We start from the raw sequence: 16,865 nt of genomic DNA, 5'->3' as shown, positions 1-16,865 counted from the left end.
AATAATATGTGCAATAGCTGGGAAGGGAGGTTTTTTTGTTTGTTTTGTTTTATTTGGAATATTCTCCTATTTGACCTCTGGACAAAACTCACTCAGATTCTGCAACAGCGTCTTCCTTCTATTCAAGACCAAATCTTCAGGGTCACAGAATCCCTGAGGGCTTTTAAAGCAAAACGTAGTCTGTCACCTTTTAGTCTCCGTGTTCAGAAGATTCCCACTGCTCTAAAGTAACCATCTGTGTGTAAGAACTAAAAAACTGCTACTGCTCTGTTTCTCTAAATGCAGGTGTGTTTAAATAGGGAGAAAAGGTGTTTTAAAAATCAAATCAGCAAGGCTGAGTTAGAGAAAGATCCAGATTACATGAATTCTCAGCTCCAAATGCCTGCTCTAAAAGTCAGTCTGACGGCTTGAATGTTAGGTTGTATATAGATCAAGTAAAGAGCACCAGAGTATCAGGGAGGTAACAAATTTCTTTTTATTCTTCTTGGTGTTTCTGACATACTCTTTATGCCAGTACAGATTTCCAGACTCTTCCCTGTGGAAAGTGCTACAATTATTCAGGTGCTCTCTAGCTGCTTCTGACATCTTCCATTATGCATTTCTGCACTCAGATATCTCTCCATTTCCATATTGGAAATCGAGACATTACTGCAGAAATGGCTGATTTCCCAACAAGTACGCTGTAAAATTGTGTTGCCAGAGAAAATAGGTATAGTTTGCTGTGGAGAACACAGGCCTTGGCCTACCTGAGATTCTTTTTCTGCATTATGCACGAATTATCTTTTCAAAGTACGTGAAAATGGAGATCTTTGCCCAGAGGAGCTTCTAGGTTAATTTTGCAGGAATTCTTTTGTAAGGACTTGCCTTTTTTTCACACCAAGAATCTGAAGTCCGAGTTAGCTTCCTGTTTTTTCTTCCTGATGAAATTGAAACTGTGAAGTCGATGGGTCCCAGAAAGTACTATCAGTCCTGATCTCCCAGAGGTCCACTTGTTGGGCTGTATTGTGGTTTCCTACTTGCCCACATGTTCAAGGCCCTTTCCAGTAAGAAGCAAGTACTGTGGCATGTACTCTGCTTCTTCATCCAGGATGGAGGCAGAATACAGCCAAGGGGAGTACCAGATGCTGTGAAACAATCCCTACAATTTGGATGTGCTTGCTGAAGGTTGTGGAAGCTGAAGGCTATTTGTAGCCTATAGGATCATACTCTCAGCAGCTTTAAATCCCACAGTGTTGTTCAAGTGAAGAAGAGCTGCAAGCCTGATCTCTAGATTATAATAACGGGGATAGTAGCTTTTCTCTTTCAAAAGCGTTTTTTACACCTGTATTCGGTAACATGCCTTGGTATTTCTAGATGAATGTACAGGTTATTGATGACTGGTAAACTCAGTTTTAACCTGTGAACCAACAATGACACAGCTTGAAATTACTTAGTTTTCTATTTTCTCTTCTTGCAAGAAGCGGAATAAATTTCTTGAAGAGCACAAGATAGTAGATAATGAGATAACAGTGTTTTCCAGCTTGTGTCTCAGAACGTACCACAAACCTATTACACACGTTGAGTAACTTGTGACCTACTCAAACAATGTGTGCCTTGATTCACAAAAAAGTTGAAATAATTTTAAGGCATTTGGAGTTTTGGGAATGTTCATGTTCTTCTTTCAGTGAAATAGGACATCCAGTGGCTCTAGTGAAGACATGGCAATTTACTCCAACTGAGAATCTGCTGCCATGTTTTCCTCCTTTTTTAAAGAAGTTCTGTGTCAATAAAGAAAAAGAAAATCATGTTTCAGATGATGTTGTGAGAGAGGGCAGTAATAGCCTTTCTCCCTGCCAGGCAGGGGAGGTTTGCTTGGACCATATACAGAGAATGACAATGTTTGAGTTCTCTGGCGTGAGTTCTGCTTTGGCACGAGAGAGCTCAACCTATCTTAGGTGCACAAGGGAAATTTGCCTTGAAGACAGGGAATGGCTTCTCTTTTTCCCCATTTCCAATGTAAGTATGTGTGGGTTGGGGCAGGGTGGTGAGAGAGAGGTTTAGGAAAGCTAGTTGTTGCTTACAGGGGTCTCTCATTCCCTGTTGAAAATCTTTCCAGATTATCAGAGTGCCAGTGTGCTTCTATTGCTCTTCTGTCCTTGCCGTTGAGATGTTGGGGAGAGCTGTTTGCAAGGTTTTTTGGGCTCTATATGTTGCTTTGTCTTTTGAGCCAAAAGAGTTCAATTTCTTTTTAGGTGAGATGGAGGCTTAGGTTTAAGTTAGAAAGGTGTGACTATGCATCTTTAATGTTAGAAAGGAATGTAAGAGTGACTAGTTGGTTGCAATTTGTGTCTGGTTTCCATGGTACTTTCCATGGCAGATCTACTTTCTACAAGAGTTGAAGGTATCATTCCTCTGTGCAGAAAGGACTAAGAGAATTCAGAGGTAGGCCAAGCAGTGGGGCGACCAAAGGAATTAAGTTTTGAAATGTTATGTGGAACTAGCAAAATGCATGCTATGCAAGAGGGAAGGCCAATAGTTTCCGTAGCTTTTCAACCTTTTCAATTAAAGTTGTGTCCTGCCTCTCATAATTCATCCTTCTTCCCATGCCCTTTGTCTGCTCTTCCTGGTGATAAGGACTCTTAAATACCATACAAGAGTTTTTCTGTTTTAACTTCTCATTTTCAGAATGAATCATAAATGAATTTGTGATTCTTTTCTACCCAAGAGCTAGGATTTCTAGCAGACTGGTTGCAGACTATTAATGAGAACTTAAAGTGAGTCAGTGATGGGAAATCTCAAAGGCTGACACTAACAGATCGACATTTTCAGATTCATAAACTGCAATAGGATAGAAGGTGTGCATGGGGTGTTTTTGTTTCCAATTTCCACGTGGGAGAGTTTTTGGTGCTTTTATGTTTAAAGTATTTTAAACTAGTGCATAGTAATAAAAATTTGGAAGATCAAAATTTGCAATGTTTTCAGCTCCTTGGAAAAGAAGTAAATTTAAACATATTCAGTGTATGAATCAACCACTTCTTGTCACTGAAAAAACCCTGTATATTATTTTATCCCCCAAAATTGGCTTTAAAGACAGATAAGTAATTTTACAGATGTTTTGCATGAATAGAACAGTCCAGAAAAAACAGAGAATTCAGGTAAAGGTGTCTCTTTGCAAAGGAAATCTATACTGTAATGATTAACCCAAATGCAAAATCCCTCTGCTTTAAGATGTATTGTTTTCCAAACTAGTAGTTTTGTGCTTATACAGTTTTGCTGGGCATCTGTTCAAGAAAATAAGGCCTAATGTTACTGCTTTTACTAAATATTCAGAATAAGGAGGATGCTTTTCCAAAGGTTATTGCCATTTCTGTGAAAGACAGTGGAAAAGTGTAACCTTGCAGTTAAGTTTGCAAAAATGTCACATCTTTAAAATGAATTAATATTAATTTTTCATCTTAGGTTAAAATGAACAAAATTAACTCACAGGGACCAGGCAGAACTGACTGGGAAGTGCTGCTGGCTTCAATTCAGCCTTTCAGGCCAATGGCCAAGGCCAGATCCTCAGCTGGTGTGAATCTTCATAGCTCCTCTGGGAAACTACTAATTGTGACTTTGTTTTCAATGGCCAGAGTTCTGCAGCAGCCTTCTTTGTTTCATTCTGGTAGCATGTTCACAGTAAATTTTATAAGGTGTTGTTCTTAAGCTGTTTAGCTGCAAAAGTTTACTAAGAACTAGCAGATGAAATGGAAATTCTCAGCCTGTGCCTCTCACAGCAACTATTCTTTTTGCCCTAATACAATTGCATTGGCCTTAACTTGCAAGAAATCTCAGGAAAAATAGTCTTTGGCATTTTGTAACCTCTGTACTTCAGTAATGACTGCCACAAGAATGACGGTAAGAAGCTCTGCCTGAGCACTAATTAATAGTTATTTCTGCTCTTTTCACCACTTAAGGTAGATAGCATGGGAGGGGGTCACTGCTTAATCAGAAGTTATATGAGGTTTCCCATCATAGTTAATCTGTTTTCTTAGCTGGTCATTCTTTTATCTAGGTGATTCATCAATACTAAAGCATTGCACATTTCAATACTAGTACTCTAGAAATTGCAGTCTTTATGAAACACTCCTGAACAATGCAGGAACATGTTTTCAGAATTACATTGTGTGGCTGTTACACACAGAAAATGGGATCAGTGGGTAGAACACAAGCTCCACTGAAATGCAGATGAATACTTTGTATGAAACCTGTGCTTTCCTCTTCATGTGCATCTGCTAGTTCAGGTTTCCTTCATAAGTTTTTTATGCCACTAGAGTGGTAAGAAATTGGTTTGTGGGAGTAAGGAAGTGGTTGTCCCCCTGTTCTCAGCACTGGTGAGGTCACACCTCGAATACTGTGTTCGGTTTTGGGCCCCTCACAATTGAGGGGCATGGACCATGACAGACATTGAGGTGCTGGAGCGTGTCCAAAGAAGAGCAACGAAGCTGGTGAAGGGCCTGGAGCACAAGTCTTATGAGGAGCGGCTGAGGGAACTGGGACTGTTTAGCCTGGAGAAGAGGAGGCTGAGGGGAGACCTTATTGCTCTCTACAACTACCTGAAAGGAGGTTGTAGCAAGGGGGGTGTTGGTCTCTTCTCCCAAGTAACTAGCGATAGGATGAGAGGAAACGGCCTCAAGTTGCGCCAAGGGAGGTTTAGATTGGACATTAGGAAAAATGTCTTCACTGAAAGGGTTGTCAAGCTGCCCAGGGAAGTGGTTGAATCATCATCCCTGGAGGTATTTAAAAGACATGTAGATGTGCCGCTCAGTGACACGGTTTAGTGGTGGACTTGGCAGTGTTAGGTTAATGGTTGGACTTGATGATCTTAAAGGTCTTTTCCAACCTAAATGATTCTATGGTTCTATTCTAAGTGTTTAATGATTCTTATAGGCACCAAAGGGGAGATATCTGTTCTCAGGGACAGTCCTGAAACTTCTTTTGTCCCATAGAAATATAGACAAAGAGCTTTTACTTTATATAGGAAGTATGGAAGTTTAAAAAAACAGGACTTTTTTTTTTAAAAAAGCTTTGGAATAAGAGAGTTTTTGTATGACAGTGCATTGCACTATTATGACGTATTTTGCTGTATAACTTTTTCAGTATACAAAAACATTCACTTTTTCATTATATTTTTGTTAGGCATTTTCATTTGGTGTTTGTGCTCACTCTCCATGAACTCTGATACCTTGTAAAACAAATCATTACTGCTGTCCCAGACCTGCAAACTGAAAATACCCAAACTTTCTATTTCATACATTTCTTTAAATCTTAAACAATTGAGTCACTAGAAGTTGAATACAAAACCACCTTGAGACACCATTGCTCATGTATCACATCTTGAATTGCTGTGCATTGAAACTGCAACTTTAACCTTTACAGGGCAGAATTATTTCGTATTTTGCAGCTTGCTAAAGCACAAGGAACAGAGTAAGCTTAAAAGGAAAATATAATTGTAACATTAGAAGGGAGGTCTAGGAAGAATTCTGGACTCAGAGCATTTGTTCTAACTACCTTTAGGTCAGTCTTTTCAGGGTTTTTTTTTTATTTATTCCAGACAGTTATTTGTCAAGGCCCAACTGAATCGTCCAACTTAATTCGATCATTTCTATGATGCCAAGGTTTGATATGATACAAGCTCTGGAGGTCTGTTGATTTCAGAAAAGAGTGATTGAAGAGTGGCATTCATAGTGGAAATATTTTACCTTTTAAACACACAGTTGCATAGAAGACTTTTATAAATATTTGTTTACCCTTGGTTACCCAGTTTTCCAAAAGCTTAAGTAACTATCAAATAATTCTCCATCTCCAGAGGAACACAGCTAGCAGCTGAATTTCTTCAGAGCAACGCACCTTCTTTTTCCATCCTCCTATTGAGGAGCTATTTGAATCAGAACCTAATTCAGTGAAGCCCTGCAATAGCTTTTCATAGCTGCCCAGCTCGTTTACTCAATTGCACATGATGGCAAAGGGTTCTTCGGAAGTGTTCATGATATCTGAAACAGAGAGAACTATATTTAATTTTTATTATATTTAGTTATCTTCTTATTCTGGGCAACTCTCACAACCAAAATTTTCAGCCTTCTCAGTTGAATTTTCTCAGTGAAGGTGTGTCAGTTCAAAGAAAAGTAGCTTAATTTTCAAAAATGCTAAGCAGTCACGTCATCCAAACAGTTTTCATGAATATTCATTTGAATTCTTGAAACCTAGATGTTCCTTATAAAATGAGCTTTTTAACATTAGTCATGGTTTAGGAGCTGATCCTGAGCATCCCTACATGGAAACTGTGGCAGCTTCCAATGATACAGGCAAAAGACAAATAATTACTGTCAACATCATCTGCATAGACTACTAGAGAGTGATTTGTTGATCAGTTATAGATACCATATATATATATATATACATGTATAGGCAGGAGGTGAAAGAATTCTATAGCTCTTGTCTTAAAGGCTTTTGTTTAACCTCCCTCATATTCCCAGGGTTGATAATGACAGAGACTGGGTGACAATATATTACCTGTGGTAGTGATCGAGCCTCCAACTAGTGAAGACTACCATATGTGCCTGGTCACTGCAGAGTGGAGGCTTTGGGCTTGAGAGGAATGAGGTGGGGAGCAGTGGTAGCAGCTGTCTGCACTGGGCTGCCTCGACCCAGTGGCAGAAGAGCTATCCAAAGTGAAGTTTATCTGAGTCTGAATTTGCAAAGCGTCCCTTTGGTTGTACTGGAGCAACCAGCAGGGCCAGTGTACCACTGCAGCTGTTATGGAATACAGAACAGTTGAAGAAAAAGAAAGAAAAAAAAACAAAACAAAACAATCTAAGGAGTTGGTTGGAACCTTTCACATATTTCTTGCCTTCTGCTCCTGTCTCAGGACCTACATAGAGATTTTGATTGCTGGTGTTACTGTCTGATCATCCAGTGGGCAACACAGCACTCTCCCCAGTATAGTAGAATAATCGGGGAAAAAAATCCACATGGTCATACTGAATTTTCTACATAGATTCTTCTAGAAGCTATCAATTATACCTCTGGAAATGAACTTAAGTCTTGGGTTTTTTTTATTTTATCCCTTCATGTTCCTCTCTTTCTCCCAGATTGTATTTACTTGCTTATTTCTCTCTCTCCAGTGTTATTCTGTGTCTTGCTCGGAGAATGTAGGTAACTCATAGAAAATAGGCACTTTATGGCAATTCCAGAGTGTTTTACAGTTTTTTGAAGTCATTTTCTGTTAGTAATTTAATTTCAAGTTTTCTGTTTAAGTGGCTGCTGACAGGCTTATGTTGGGGAGGGATGGGAGCTGTCAATGGATGAGCTGCTAAGTTTCCAGTGGCTTTGAGCTTCTTTCCCAATGCTAGGGAGCAGTGCTTTAAAGAAAAATTGTTCCTATTCAGCTATGTTTTGCAGTTGGAATATTCAAAGGATAAGAAGCACTTGTTATCATGTGTAAATTGTGAAATGTATCACTTTAGGTAAACTTTTAATTGCAGTTGGTTTTCTGAGCGTAGTGCTGAAGGTAGCCGTATTGTTAAGCACTGTTCTTGTCAACAAGTGGTATGGTAGCGCAATGGGCATGAGACACCAGAGCCATTTCCAGGCTGAGTAAAGGCTTAAGTACCAGAAATGGAAAACTGCTAATTGTATAAAATGTTTATTGATAAGTATCTGCTGCTTCTTTTCTCTGAATGATTCATTTTAAAGGCACAGTATGCTACTATGTAAATATTTTCTTATTCAATAACTCCTCTGGAGGAGCTGGAATGATGGCAATGGTGAGAGGGAAATTCTCAGGAAAGATCTTTTCCTGGAGACATCTACAATGTCTTGAATTATACCCATCCCACAGGCTGACAGCTGCAAGCACCAGGCACAAAGTGCTCAACAGAGCAGTGCATTTAACAGTTTACTTTGGGGGATAGTGTTAATAAGTGAATGATCATTTTACCTTCAAATCGTAACTTTGTATTGAGGGCTCCCAAACGGTACTTTGATATAGCTGAATGTCTTTAGAAGGTTTTATTAGTTTCTTAAGTAATTAGAAACTGAAGAGGCAATATCCATTCCTTGGACATAAAAGTAACAGGTATGACCTATGAAGGTAGTCTTCAGTTGTTCTGTATTCAGTCTGGCCTACTGCTGGAGGGATTTTTCTTAAGACCTGAAATACCCCCAAAATGCAAAATATTTGGTTAATATGCAAAAAGTCAACAGATAACTGATGCCCAGGACGTAGACATTTGAAGCCTATTTTGGTAACGGTGATCTAGGAAAGCTCTAGTTTGAGCATTAATTTCTTGGAGTTTTTAAGATGTTAGCCAAACTTGCATCTTTCTCACAGAAGAAGGGGAGGCATTGGAAGAAACTTACTTCCTTCTCTAGAAGAAAGGGAAAAAAACTGTTTGTGGAGTATGTTGTTATATCCGAGGTTCCTCACGCAGCAGGCCACACTCACCGAACAACATCCTCTTGTTTTATCTAGTTTTTTCCCCATCTTTAGTTTTCTTGGAGACCGTTTGCAAGCAATGCTTAAGAAATAAGCTGTTCTTCAATTACCACATTCAGTATTACTGGTGTCCTCAGCCTCTAGAAAACCTTAGGGTTACAATTCAGACACTTAATGAAAAGGAGACCAGATTCAAACAGCAGGTTTTTTGAAATGCAGCGGGCTGGGGGGATTTTTCTCCAGTCTGAAAAAGCAGATGAATCCTCTACTCACTGCTCTGATCAGCACCAGTGCTGAGTGCTTGGGTACTTTTGCTTCCTTTTGAAGACAAGGGAGTAAACTTGTCACCTTGCACCTTGTAGGTGGCTTTCCATTAACAAAATCTGTCCCTACAGTCAAAAGGAGATGCTTACAAGACCCTAGTTCTTCTGAGACAATCAGGCAAAAATTTCAAGAAGCAACACTGATCTATGCAAACCTTTTGCAAGGTTTGATACCCAACCTTAAATGTATGAATCCACATTTAAAACTGCAAGATTTTCATCCACATCAGTGGATCCAGGACCAGAATTACCACCAGTGGAGCTTTTCCATGTTAGCAGTTTAAAGTCGCATCAGAGCAATATTCCAACAAGCCCTGTATCTACCAACAGGGGAGGATTCTGCCTAACTTCACACTACCTTAAAAATAAAATTGGCCCCGCATTTCGAAGCAGCAATCCTTTTTTTCAAGATGAATTTCTGAATAATTGCAGTTCTGATATCAATCAATTCTTCTTTTATTCTTTCACATATCAGAAAGACTTGGATTCTCCAGTTTTGGCTTTTTGTTTTACACCCTCATGGACTCAGAATTCACCTTGCTTGACATAGCACCGGCACCACAGATTGCACCAGCACCCATAGTAGCAACATGGGGAAAAGAGTGCGTAAGAACTGCAGTGGACATGGTCTGGCTCTTACCAAAACAGACTGCCAAAATGTCAAAGACATGGTCGGCTGATCTGTTTCCTTGCTGCCTCCCCCCTCCACTGTGGCCATAAGCCACCTGGGTACTTTAGAGACACCAGATGAGAAACGGGTCCTGTTAACTTCAATGAGACTTTGACTCCTGTATGACATTAAGCAGCTAAGCTTTCCTGAATTGAGATATATCTCTTCCTGCCCCCTTCCATGGGGACAAAATGGTGATTCTTTACTTCCCAAGATCATTCTTAATGGTTTCTGAAGTTAATTCTTAATGATTTTTCTCTTAACTTGCAAATGATGGCACAGATCATGTGCTGGGTAAAACATAGTTATGTATGCTGATACCTAGAAGGTGAGGAGATTTTGAGACTTATGCTTCTCTCTTTCTTAAAAATACTTGTTTCCATAAACTTTGTTTTTATGCTGAGCAGATATATTACTGTGGACACACAACTGGCTGTTAGCTGGTATCAGAAAGAGAAAAACCACAGTCGTTTTAATGCTGACAGTTTTGTCAGTATTAGAAGAAACAGATGGGTTGGAAGAGAAAAGATTAGAAGGGGGGAAAATTTGAGTCTTCCAGTTAGTAGTTAGATCAGATCCAAAAGAGAAGAGAAAAGATCCATTGTGCATTTTGAGCATAAAGTTTTACTTTTCCTTGATGTATAAAACATCAGCTGGTTTCAGTCCAGTATCAGAAGGCTTACACAATAAGACAGTTTTAATTAGTCATTTCAGTTTAAATTGGCTAGAGTTATGATGTTAATTGAATTGTTTTCCCTTTGCAGGGACCTCAGGGGCCTCCAGGACAAAAGGTATAGTATAAACAACAATACGGTGAAAGCGATTATTCCTCCAGGTGCCGAATTGCAAGCAGAAAAGATGAATGGAATTAGCTACTGTACACCGCACTGAACCAGTTAGTTTAAGCTGTGAATTTTGTTTTTGCAAAATGCAGCTATATAATGTGAGACATCAGATTTCTCATTTCCCCCATCATAGGAAGTTCAAGCAATGCAGAGCAGACTGTTTTCAATCTGTCTGCTTAACTTTCAGGTGAAAAGGTCGCTATAATTTTCTTATTCACGCACTGGTACGACTAGGAAACCAAAGTTAAAACGTTGTGAAAGGTGGGGAGGTAGAGTTTCTGATTAAATGCGTGTCCTTACTCAAGTAGATCAGTGCCATATGACTAAAAAATTGAGCAGCAGAAACAAAGGACATAGGTGTTGCTGATAAATGGTGCTTGGTTGGCTGTGTTCAGGTGGTCTGCCGGTGTCTTCCTGTTCCTTTGGTAACCCAAGACCTGACTTCCTGGGAATGCTTTCAGCATTATTTACACTCATTAAAGCTGACTGCCTCAGTTTGATGGAGTGAGCTTAGGATTTATGGAATTACGCCATTAAAACAGTCCTAGATAATCAGCAATAACAGCCTGTAAGTGGCACGTTTCCAGCATGTCGCCCACACATCACCAAAGCAAGTAATTTTCTAGTTGATTTCAAAAGATTAAAAAGTTGTATGGAAGATATTTAATAAAACAGGCTTAATTTGTATAAAGAAAAAAAGAAAGAGGAAAGGCATAAGTTGTATTAACGTATGTGAGAAGGATGCCACCTCTGTTTTTTTTTGTTCTGAGATAGTATTCTTTAAGGTGAAGGTTTGCTTGCATCCGTTCAAATGGAACTTTTGGAACAAAAGAAAGAAAAACCTGCTGATATGTAAAAATGTAATCCCAAAGCATATAAATTGGTGGAATTTTGTCAGCTGTGAGCTGTACAGAGTTTGCAGGCTGAAGGAGAGGACTGCTCTTCATGTTTGGCAATGCAGGAATGTGACATTGTAAGGCCGTACTGATGTCTAAGTTGCCATTATAAAATTATACCCCAAGGCTCGGGGAGGAGGTTATTTTACACGTACGGCATCAGCAAAAGCCATGTGCTGATGAGCTTTTGCATATCTGATAAACTTTTACTTGGCATGGTAGAATCAGCTTTATTTACACTTTCTAACATCCTGTGTCTCATAAGAAAAATCAGCAGCTATAGAGGACGGTTACTGAGCGGAGGAACTGTTAGGAATAAGATAGTTTATTGAGGCCAATGGTTTAATGCCCTCCTGAGATTTGCCTTCTAGTTTTCTGGAAAAATTATACAAAGATGTGAAAATGTTCACTAGGGCCTCTTTGTAGTGGCTAGCTATCGTGACCATGCATCCAGCAAAAGAGGCAACAGGAATGCCAAAGTGGAAGCTTTGGGAGTAAGGGGAGGGCATTCTGGGTCATGGAGATATGCTGGGATGCCAGTGTATTATTTCCTACTGATTTGCAGCTCTGCTATGAGCTGGAGCCTCCTGGGCATTCAAATGTTGGAGTTTTTTTGAGGGCCTCATGGGTTGCTTCCTTTTCTTGTTTCACAGGATTTCTCAACTCTATTCATTGACAAACATGTGCATCCATTTTGGATGCATTCCGTTTGGGTGTTGGTGTCCTTTGACTAAACCATTTCTAGTGAAACCTCTAACCAATATGAATAGAGGGGGAAATGTCATGCGCTGATTCTTGGGACGCAGAGAAAGCAGGGCATGAAGGGATTCACAGGGTGCTTATTTGTTTTAAGGGTTCTGGGAAACTGCACATGTCACTGTTGACAAAGCCTCTGCCTTTCCCAGTCCCCTGGCCTCTTTTTAGGGTGCCAGCCTTTCAAATGGCTATCACATTTTTGTATCCTGTTAAGGAGTTTATAAATGAAAAATAAAAATAATGCTTTCAATTTCCTTGCTGAGCAACATTATTATATAAAAAGAGGAGAACGCTGTGTAAGCCCATGCAGTTTTCCTGCTTTCCTCATGCCTCAGGTTTTCACTGAACATCCGTACCAACAGCCGCAGAAGTTCCTTCCAAAAAATTGTCCATCATACAGAAACTTACAGGGTGAGAGCTTTGTAAAAAGATCCCTCCGATGTCACAAGTCAATGCTAATATTTTGCTTTCCTTCTTTTGTCTGCTCCTTGTCTTTGGCCTGTGTTGGCTTTTAAATTTTGATTGCAGTAATACTGATGCAATTTAAAAGGGTATCTGTAATTTGCACTGTCAGGCTGAATTGTTGCAGATTATCTCTTAAAAGCCTTAAAATAGATTGGCGCTACCAGTTATTGCGCTTGAAGTATCCCTCTTGAAGTATTAATGGTTTTGTTCAGGTGCTATGTTCAATTGTGTAGGAACAGTCTCAAAATTTATTGAGAGCATTAAATGGAATTGTATTTTAATTCTTACATTTCTTGTGAAGCATCCACAACATTACAAACCATCAGCTTGAAGCTTGTTTCTGGAAGAGGCCATACAGTGGGACAGTCATTAAAATGTACAACATGAGAACATGTCTAATTAGTACAAAATGTCAACTGAAAAGAGAGCTCAGCTTGGATAGAAATTAGTTTTTGAAAAATTTATTGCAGTTACAATAAGCAAGCATTCACCATCATTTCTAAGTACTGTATTGAGAGATGAAAGGTTTCATGACCTGTTTAATTTGCTAAACACCGGCGTCTGTTTCCCACCAGGGTTCTGTTGGAGTGCCTGGTGTTCCAGGGAGAGACGGACAAGTGGTGAGTTCACTGACTTTGTCAGCACTGCCATTATTTATGTAGTTGATTAAAGCTACTTAGGCCTTGTTCACATAAGCAATATGCAACCTTACATCCAGAGCTGTGGTTTCAAATTGGCTTCATGGAAAAGACTGTACAATCTGGTTTGTGCTCTGAAGTAATTTTTTTTAGTTTTACTCAAACAGGCAGCAAATGTAATTAATTAAGCTGGAAGTCTGATGTTCAGATTTGATGATGACTGGTGGGTTCCAGAGAGAAATGCGTATTAGTGGTGTGCAACTTTAGACATTATATTTACAAACTAAGGTTTTTTGCAGGTTTTTTTTTACTTGTTGTTAACTCAGTCCCATGATACAAACACTTATGTTGATATTGGGTATTTATACAGTGCCAATACATTGTTAATACAACCTATAAGTAGAGAATAAAAAGAGACTGGAAACACAGGTGAAGAATAATGTGAAATCGAAGTTGGGGACGAAAATGCAGAGAAATAAATCAAACAGAAATATTCTTGAACGCAACCAGGAGGAAATGCTAACTCAGGCAAGTCAGTGGCATCTTTCAGTGCCGTCAGCAAGTTAACACTTAGTTCAGAACAGCCCTCCCTAAGGAGGGGTCGCAGTAAAGCAGCAGGGCTGTTTCACAGCATTGGTAAGGATGGTTGGCAAATCTGGGTGGTGAAGTTTAAATAATATCCCTCCCTGACTGTAAACAGTATTATCCATCTGTTGTTCTCATAAGCACTAACATTCCTAGTGAACTTTAAAAGCACTTGCAGGGAATACCAAAAGGAAAATGTATGATATAGGTTGTTCACCGCGTTTAAGCAGCAATAGATGGTAGCACGAAAGGATCATATTATACAATCCCTTCTTCAGCCTCCCTCCCCAAAAGCCCTAGGAATAAAAGTGCTAAGATGTTTCAAATAATTTAATTTTAATTCCTCTTTCCTGACAAAAAGGATGTATTGTTTCTAATAGCATAATATACGGTATTACACCTGTGTTTTAACAGTGGTTATAAGAAATGATGTAATAATCAGTTATTTCGCTTTAGTAATACTGATAGTGCTAGGAACCTGTTTTAAAAATATTCGGTGTATTATGACTACTGTGGAACAACAAAAGAAAAAATATTTAGAATTAGCTATATATAGCACACAAGAAATTATAAGAATATATTATGAAACAAATTTGCATTAAGACCTGAGATTTTTTCCTTCATATTTTGTAGCTGCATTCAATTGCAACATGAATTTGCCAACACAGATGCTGTCGCTGTACACAATTCAAGTAATTTTGTGACCAAAGTATGAGTGAAAAGCCAGTGAAGACACACTTTGTAGCATGATTCTCTTTGGATGTGCAGGAAGATGTAAGAAGATTGGACAGGGTGAAGTTGCAAACCACATTGAATAGAATAGAACTGATGATTCACATTTTATCCAAGAGCTTTTCTTTTAGTAGCATCATCACACAAACTCTAGCCAGCAATCTTCACTCAGATGAGCACAAAAAATGGATGTTGATGAAATAAGTCAAATGTGTCAAATGTGCAAAACTTATCTGATTATTAAAGTGTCATTTTGGGAGATGTGGAATTTTTTTTAAGCTGTGTTGGCAAGGTGGTTGTATGTCTATTTTTAGGAGACCACATAGACTTACCTGCAGTCATGTTTCATGGGGAAGAAAAGAAATATGCAATTGCGTTTGATTAAGGGAAAATGCAAACACATCTTTAAATGCTGTTTAACAACTTTAAATTGTGCTTTAAAAACAGATCCTAACATTTTCAATTTATGGTTTTATGTTTATTTCATTTATTTCAATATTTATGGCATCTAAAATTTTTAAGACATTCTTAAATTATTACCACTTTAATAAAGATGTCAGCATATTTTTATTGTAGCTGGGCTATTTTACTTTTGACCTTAAAGAAAAAAAAAATTCATTACTAAACTAAAATCTAGATACCAGGACAAAACCCGTACAGATAAAAACGAAATGTGGTCACATTCTTTTGTTTGTTTTCACATTTGTTGGTGGATATTGGTTGATATTGACTAGCAAGCACTTCCTTGTGCACAGAAAATGTATTATTTTCATATAATACTAAGCAGATGAAAGTTGAATGCTGATATCTCTTTTAATAAATAGATAACACATTCTGCTAGCTTGGAAATAGTGGTAAAAATAAAGTTAAATTGAAGCAGTATTTATCTAAATTTAGAAAGTATAGTGCAGCCTAGGACTCCCATGCTAATATTTTGTTACCAAAAGGTCCATTCTTCCAATTTTTATGAAAAAACAGATTCTCAGTGCAGTGTGACACAGAAGATATTGTTGAATGAAGACCAGAGTAGTAATTTTAAGAGTTGGGCTGTACTATGAGCTGGCTGCTGGCACTCCTGGCTTTACTCATACAGATTCATGTTGATTTGCAGAATAGTTGAACTCAACTTGAATGTGTGATGCAAGTCATCCGCTTTTGAGAAGTTACGTAGTTAAAAGGCTTTACAAAAGCCTTACTGTCTTGGTAGCCTTTTAATCAGTGACCTCGCTCTGTCAAACAGCAGCATGTGCAGTGCGCTAAGTTCCAAGTTAATATTTTTTCTTAGCTTAAAAGGCAGTGAGTGTTAAGCACATGCTTAAAATTAAGTGTGTGTGTGAACGCTTTCCTCATCTGGACAATGAAATATCTTTCAGCCGATGAATGTCAGCAGTGAATTAGCTTTGCTGTCTCCTTAAGCAGTTGAATAATATAGAGTTAGGTGATCTCCATCTTATACGTGTCTCTGTAATTTTCCTTTTCCTTTCCCTTCACCTCTTCTTTAATTGAAATAGTGGATTATGGGAGACGATTGACAAGTCTGACCAATAGGTCTGGGAATGAGATCATAAATTCTCAGTGCACTTAGCACAATTTTCTAATCCCTTAACATATGAACCACTTCTCTTGGACAATCTCTAGATATTAGAGTAAGTGTAGTTTTACACAACCCACATGTTTTTGCAGGACTGTTAACTAGTACATTTTTCTTGTATTAAGAGTAGTAGCAAAATCATTGCCATAAAAACTTCACACATTTTTTTCTTTCAGGCCAAAACCAGTGAAACATTACAGGTAGCCTTGCAAGGGCATTTACGTTCTTTGTTTGTTCCTACATTTGGGAAACTATAGCCACACGCTGCTTATCTTGTTGAGAACAGTAACTGGAAAGGAGCTGCCTAGTAACACCTGCAGCTAGAGAGAGTGTTGTCCCTGGGACGGACAGAAACCTTCTGAGAGAGCAAGGAGGATCTTTCCGAGTGCTCCCTTTCCTTTGCACAACACGTCTGAGACTGTTGTGCAATCCATCTGTAGCAGGTTGCTTCCTAGCAAGATGCTATGGGAGATAACCTTCCCTTTCTCGATCCCTGTCAAGAAGTCCTCAGGCACTCGAATAGTACGAAAAAGGATTATGCCTGCAAGGAGATATGAGGTTGCAGTGATCTAGGGATATCAGATCCCTACATTAATCATATTGAAACGGCTACAAAGGGGTTCTTGGAAAGTTCAGCTGTGCAAGTATAGAATACATATTCTGGTATTTGTTAAGTGGTACTGATTTGATAAGGACTCCCAGTGACTGCAGCAACAACACAAGGAGAAAAGGGGAGGTTCCCCAAGTAAGAATTGCATTTGGCCTGAAGGAACCCAGTTTCTGGAGTCTGTGCAACTAACCCTCTTTGTTTTAAATAGGAGTTTGTCTGGAGTGCATAAGCCCCTCACTCTATACTTCCATGGAATGCTTTTTCTTACGTAGTAATTGGTATTTTTGGTTTTTTTGTAAGGG

General features: G+C 38.8%; 1 protein-coding gene across 1 annotated transcript in view; it reads left to right on the top strand.

Annotated features, from left to right (window-relative positions):
• The window catches only part of COL25A1 (collagen type XXV alpha 1 chain), a 322,972-nt gene that overhangs the window by 236,234 nt on the left and 69,873 nt on the right, over positions 1 to 16,865 (top strand). Inside the window, exons 11-12 of the mRNA XM_075149759.1 lie at positions 10,210 to 10,236; positions 12,983 to 13,027. Of these exons, the coding sequence (XP_075005860.1) occupies positions 10,210 to 10,236; positions 12,983 to 13,027 (72 nt within the window). The remainder of the gene's footprint in view (positions 1 to 10,209; positions 10,237 to 12,982; positions 13,028 to 16,865) is intronic.

This window comes from Calonectris borealis, chromosome 4 (genome assembly GCF_964195595.1).
Source record: "Calonectris borealis chromosome 4, bCalBor7.hap1.2, whole genome shotgun sequence".
In the NCBI taxonomy this organism is placed as follows: Eukaryota; Metazoa; Chordata; class Aves; order Procellariiformes; family Procellariidae; genus Calonectris; species Calonectris borealis.
The sequence above is the reverse complement of the archived record's forward strand: the minus strand, read 5'-3'. Positions and strand labels throughout refer to the sequence as shown.